The following is a 6794-nucleotide window of genomic DNA, read 5'->3' as shown; positions in this document are numbered from 1 at the left end:
CTGGAAGAGTTAAACTACACACCCTCCTGCCCTCCTCCCTCAGTGATTCATGCAAGGTCAGCATACTGATCCAAGATTAAATTCCGGAGGGCCCATTGTTTTCCTGTTTAGCAACAGTAATAATACCAAATAACCACCCACATAATTTAGCTCTCAGCATCCCCTGGGACCAAGCGTCCCGTTTCACTGCGGTTTAATCCCCCACAACTCACGGTGTGTTCAGATGAATTCCCATATGAATACCAGAAAAAAGGAAGGTCAAATAATAATAAACCGTCTTCCAGGACAAAACTCCACGCTGTCAGCTTCACCCTGGTCTTGGCAAACAAAGCTCCACACAAGGAGACCCTGCACTCAGGACTGCTTCACACATGGCATTTTCCTCTAAAGATGGAAAGGATGGAGGAAAGTCTACACACCTGATATCAGAGACCTGAGTATCTGTCTATAACTTTGATCTGGCAATTATGCAAGATAAATTACTCCAGCAATTATTTTAGCTGGCTGACTGTGTCATTCTGCTCTATTACTTTGTAGCTGTAAAGACAAGTCGACTTCCTTACTTTAGCGAATAAGATACTTTTTTTTGTTGTTAGCATAGCTTTCTCTGCTTGCCCAACTCTAATTTAGTGATAATGGTATTGACAGCATAGTCTCTGTTCTCATCAGAATCTTCTCATTCCAGCAGCCAAGTAGATCGGGGCAGCCAATGCGATACCCAACATTTGTTGTTACGATTCAACTCTCATCACTCCCAGCCATCCTCAACATCCCACCCTCAGCCCACCCTCAACATCTGGAGGGTACAACTTTTGCTACACCTGATGTAGCAATGTAGAGCATTAACAGAGCAATCCTATGCATGTCTACTCACAAGTAAGCCTCGCAGAATTCAATGATACTTAACTGTCACCTTTGTGTGTATATCAAGAATGACTACCTCGCAGGCTAGATTTGGGCTCTCCAAGACCCCAGTAATTTGGCAATTAAAGAAACACATTGTTTATTTATTTTTAATTGTTCTGCCGGGTTGTTGTGAAGAACTCACCAGCCCTCCAAAAATCAGGTGCCTCTGCCTTGAGTCACCTTGCAGCAGCAATTATATTATATATTATTATTATTATTATTATATTATTATTATTATTATTATTATTATTATTATTTATATTCCCCCTTGTCATTCTCCCTTTCCCTATGTCATCCTTAAAACACCCCTGCTAGGTGGGTGAGGCTGAAAGACAGTCATCCAGTGAGCTTGAACCAGGTCCTTGTCCATCACTCTAACCATTTGGCCACACTGCTTTGAAGGCCATAGAGCACAGGAAACAGGAAAGAACACTTATTCCTAAGACTGTTTTGCAGCTGCACAGCACCAGAAGATGAGGCCCCTTGGCATGGGAAAATTACAACACTGTAATGGGAAGCAAAATGCTGGAAGCCCACCCCCACCCCTGGCTGGTCTATTTGCTTGAATGGGTGGGGGGTGGGGGGGTGTATTAGTGTTAGCTGACCCTTGTATATAAGATTACAGCCCAAGAAGGCAACATGCCTAGGTGGGACAACCTTAGGAGTCCATCTGGCTTCAAATCCCTACTCAAACATGAAGCTCACCTTGGCTCAGTTACTGCCTCCCAGCCTAACCTACTCCACAGGCTTATTGTGAGGATACAATGGGGAGGAAATAGGCAGGATGTACGGCAGTTGCATTAAACAAACAAATGCAGTATTAAATAGGAAGGCGCATGGTGCCTTGAAGGACGTCCTTTGCTAACTGCCACAATACTTGAGGATGCATTTATTTATTATTATTTATTAAATTTGTATATCAACCTTCATCCATACATCTCAGGGCAGCTCACAGCATTAAAATACATGTTGAAAATGCAAAATGCATAATAAAATCAAGAACGAAACAAACCAATAACACACACACCCCAAAAAAAAGTACTCAAGAGAAGAATATTCCAGTACTATTGTGGATGAATGATTGTGCACCTCATTACTTTTGGATAATCCAAAGGGAACCAATACTGGACTTTGCTCCCCATTCTGTCCTTCTTAGTATTCAAGAAGCTACAAAAACATCAGTACACTATGGATTATCTGTACCAATACTTTAGGTCCAAGTCAATACTACCCTATCAAGGATCTGACCCAAACGAACCCAGATCATTTAGTGTGAGCCATCCTCAGCTCTAGAGTTGTTTTTGTGGGATAATGTGCAGACATGCTGCCCGTGGGGGAAAGTGGTAAAGTTTCAAACTTGCGGGTTAATGTTTAAAGTTCACTGTGGGGTGGGGGTGGGTGGGTGGGTGGGTGGGTGTGTGTGTGAGAGAGAGAGAGAGAGAGAGAGATGCGCAAGGTTGTCTGCCAGAGATGGGCTTCCGTTCCTGTATTATCAACTGTCTTGACCCTGCTAAGCAACGCTTCCAAGAGGGCGCGAGCACCACAGATGTAGAAAACATGCGGGCGGGTTGGACGTGCTTTATTCACAGAGCAATTATCGCGTAGCCTCCTTTTTACAGCCATATAAACCTGCCATGGGTGTTTGCTTACTGCAAAACCGATTGCCTCCGTAGATACCGGGAGGCCGGTCAATCCTGCAGAGCCGCCTTTAGCCCCAACCTCCCGAAGTAAGGGCAAGCATACACTGCTGTGGCTCATGTTTGTTTACTAAAAAAAAAAAAAAAAAAAGCGGGGAGTGGGAGGGGGATGCCTGGGCCGAGGATCGCTGGATTTGTTTGCAGAGCAGAGACGCCTCCGTTTGAGTGCCAAAGCTACCAGCAAAATGTGCACGGAGAAGCCGCGCGCCACCTCGAAAGCGTGGCTTGGATCTGGGTGTGCGTGCCCCGGAGGACGCGCTCCTCCAGGAATCCTGCAGGCTCTTTTTGTGCGGGTGTGCTTGCGCGGGCGCAACACACCACACCAGTATGCCTGTGCAGTAGGCAAAGGGGAAAGGCTGGGAATAAGTTAGCCCTTGCTCCAAAGTAGCCCTATTGAAGAGCCCTCCCTGTTACCACGTGCTGGAAGGGAGCGCAGCCATTGTGGGAAGATAAAGAAGGGGGCCAGCTTTCTGTGAAAATGCAAGGGCTTCAGAGTTGCCTCTCTCCAGGACTGGGGAAGGACGGTGACATTATATACAGATGGATAATAATAATAATAATAATAATAATAATATCGAATAACCCTGCAATAAACGTCCACGCTGGGAATGTACGACAGCCAGTACCCTAATAGCGTGATAGATCTGGGCGAGGGAAGGGATGTAAACAGATCGCGGCTGAACACGAAGTGCCGCTCCATCCATAATGGTGAGCGATGGCTCTCGCCGCGACCAGGGTTCCTGTTCCCTCTCATCGCTCTTGCCCCCCGGCAGCCCCCCGATCCATTTCCGAGATCTGTGAAATGGAGGTCCTTAGCAAAGCGCGCCGACCGGAGGACATCAGCAAACCCACGTGTCACTCAGGCAGAAGGAACAGGATTCTTTGGATTCCTTCCAGTTCCGCCTGGCTTGTTGGGTTTTCTCCCCCCCCCCTTCTTCGCCTGCTCCAGGTTTTACTTCTGGTTGCCTGTGAAGGCTTTCGCTCCTCCCTTTTGAAATCCTATATTAGCTGCGGCCAAAGCTGGGTAGGAAATACAGCTCATTGTTGGCAAGTGCTGATGAGAAACGCGCCGAGGAGGGAAAGCAGCGGCTCTGAGACTGGTTTATGCAGCAGCAGCAGCAGGAATAGCAATAATATAAAGATTATACTCCACTTACGCGAGCACAGAGGAGGGGAAAAGACAACCGCTTGCTCTATGCTGGGAGATCTTTACTGACTGATTTTAGCAACACGTTTGGAGCAAACAAGAGAGAGGGCGTGAGGTGAGTGGCGCGCAAAGTGGGGGTCTCTTTTTTGACGGGGGGGCCTTCTTCCTGCAATGCGATCAATGAGGATGTTTGGAGGGGAGAGGGGGCCAAAGAGTGCATTTTCAGCAGGACCCCTCAATCCACTTCTTCTCGGATTGCAAACAACCCTTGTAGACTTTAAATTCCCAAAGTTGCTCTTGACAAGGAGAAAGGGAGAAGGTCGCGCGCCGCTCTGCCTTTCTTATGTAAGCCGTTTTGTGCAAGGGCATGCTAAAAAAAATTAAATAAAAGAAACGTACGCGGTTGGAGGCAAATGAATTCTGGTTGGGAGGAAGGGGGATTGTTGATGGTGTGCACGCTCATTTAGCTCCGGGGTGTGCACGAGTTGCGGTGGGAGGGATAGGCGGCTGTATCCTTCCCCTTTGCACAAGGTGCCTTCCTGCCTATTGCAGGCTGGAGAAAAGAAACCCGGAGCCGCCTGAGAACTGTAAGGAAACATTGCTGTCAGGAGGGAAGGACCTGTCCGGGGTAGAATTCGTGCCGCGAGGCGTGATTACCCTGCAGACGGTTTCCTAAGGAGAAAGGCAGTTTAGTGAGAAAAGCAGCGCTGGTTGCTGGCAAGCGCGCACGCACACACAATGTTTATCTCAGTCTTTCTTTCTCTCTTTCTCTGTAAACATTAACTTTTAAAGGCTGGAAATGGCAGACCACATGATGGCCATGAACCACGGGCGCTTCCCCGACGGAACCAATGGGCTTCATCACCACCCAGCGCATCGAATGGGAATGGGTCAGTTTCCCACCCACCACCACCAGCAGCAGCAGCAACATGCCTTCAGTGCCTTGATGAGTGACCATATACATTACGGAGGTGGAAATATGAATGCAAACAGTGGGATCCGGCACGCCATGGGGCCGGGGAACGTGAACGGGGGGCACCCTCCCAGCACCCTGCCTCCGACGGCAAGGTTTAACAATTCCCAGTTCATGGCTCCTACGGTTGCCACCCAGGGGGGGCCCTTGACGGCCAGCATGCAGCTGCAGAAGCTCAACAACCAGTACTTCAGCCACCACCCGTACCCTCACAACCACTACATGCCGGACTTGCACCCTGCCAGCCACCAGCTCAACGGAGCCACCCAGCATTTCAGAGACTGCAACCCAAAGCACGGCGGAGGCAGCAGCGGCGGAGGCAGCGGCGTGCCGGCCTCTGTGCCCCACGTCCCTGCAGCAATGCTGCCTCCCAATGTCATAGACACTGACTTCATCGACGAGGAGGTGCTTATGTCCTTAGTCATAGAAATGGGCTTGGATCGCATCAAGGAGCTTCCCGAGCTGTGGTTGGGACAGAACGAGTTTGATTTCATGACGGACTTCGTTTGCAAACAGCAGTCCAGCAGAGTGAGCTGCTGACTTCTTGCCAAACAAGATTTGACTTTTTTTATCTGTATGAATGAAAACATTCCCTCTAGACACAGTATTTCAAAGGCTTTTAGGAGCTCAAGTATCTGGGAAGCAGAGTAAACTATAAGCTTGTATAATTGTTTCCCCCCTTTTAAATTGGCTGCCACTTTTTTCTTCTTCTTAAACGTGGACACTCCATTATGCCCTCCCCTTCCCTATAATAATTTTAACTGATTCAGTCTTTTTTAGTAATTCCTCAGCTATAATTTCTTCACTGGCAACATACCAATTATTTCAACTGTTAGATATGAATATTGGCAAAGTGCTTAATATTGTGGATTTTCTATAGGCTATCATTTCAGATAACTGAAAACTGCATTCAAATTCTGAGTTGAAGGACAAAAATATTGCATTAGTTGGTTGCATGAACTTCAGGGTAGATTCCTGCACAAATACTGCCCTCTTGCTTTGTTTTTAACTATGCATTTGCAGTGAAACTAATTTTTATTTTTTTTAGTCTGCTGAACTGGAAGCTTAACAAATGTGGGTCAAACCCTCTCTGATCAGGAAAAATAGTACTGTTACTTAAACTCTGCTGTCTGCACCCTTTCTTTCCTCCCTACCCCCCAATCTGTACAGACAATAATATAGTGTGAATGGAATGGTGTCTAGTTGTTGGGGAAAGCATTTCATAGGATTTTATTTTATTCTGGTTCTATCGTCAGCATATTTTCATTTTGGCATTGTGCTTACATAGTTTATTCAGTACAGGGGGGGCAAACTACTGTGTTGAAAGCTTTTTAGGAAATTTGACAGTATTTTTGTACAATTTTTTTGAGAACATACTTGTTAATTTATTCTATTTTAATTTGCCAATGTCAATAAAAAAAAAGTTACTTGCTTTAATTTTTTTCTAGGCACCAGTTACCAAATTTTTTTCTTTAGAATTTTGTTTTTTTCTCCTCTCCACCTCACAAATGTTTGATACATATAACCCATTTAACTTGTTGAGCTGTTGGGTTGTGTGAAACATTCTGAAAGAAAATCTACATGACACCATTGTATGCTATATGTCATGATCAGTGCAGAAAGTTTTTTTTTTAAGGATTTAAGCCTAATTATGACATCAGTCTCATAAGTAACATTGTAACATGCCTGTGTGATTTTATCTAAAGTGAAATTGCCAAGAGGCAACAACTTTGTGATTTGCCAATTTACTTGCTTTAAATGTAGTCGTCCAGAATTATGATGCATAAAAGTATTTATTCTATTTATCTATTAAACTTTAATTTTATAAATACTCTCACTTATCTTATCCATAAGACTTGATTCTTCACGTAAATATATTTGCTGTCATGCAGAAGGGTTCAACAAAAGACAGGTTTTGTTCCCTCTTTAGCATCTAATGCTGTTAGCAAATGATAACCAAAAAAACCCCTTGCGTTCCATGAGTTTTCATTGTGCAGAAAGAAGAGAAGGAGAACTTTGGTGGGAAATGTTTTCATTGGGCAAAGTTAAACGAGTCTTTCTGTCTAGAAGG

General features: G+C 45.3%; 1 protein-coding gene across 1 annotated transcript; it reads left to right on the top strand.

Moving 5' to 3' along the window:
* Positions 1-3530: 3530 nt before the first annotated feature.
* On the top strand, positions 3531-6554 carry CITED2 (Cbp/p300 interacting transactivator with Glu/Asp rich carboxy-terminal domain 2). Its single transcript, XM_080998253.1, has 2 exons — positions 3531-3865; positions 4543-6554. Exon 2 carries the CDS (start codon positions 4550-4552, stop codon positions 5261-5263), a length of 714 nt encoding a protein of 237 aa, XP_080854379.1. The 5' UTR covers positions 3531-3865; positions 4543-4549; the 3' UTR covers positions 5264-6554.
* Positions 6555-6794: the final 240 nt, after the last annotated feature.

The sequence above is a fragment of the Podarcis pityusensis genome (assembly GCF_964106645.2).
Source record: "Podarcis pityusensis genome assembly, chromosome: 3".
Classification (NCBI taxonomy): Eukaryota; Metazoa; Chordata; class Lepidosauria; order Squamata; family Lacertidae; genus Podarcis; species Podarcis pityusensis.
Note: the sequence above shows the minus strand (reverse complement) of the source record. Positions and strands in the feature narration are given on the sequence as shown.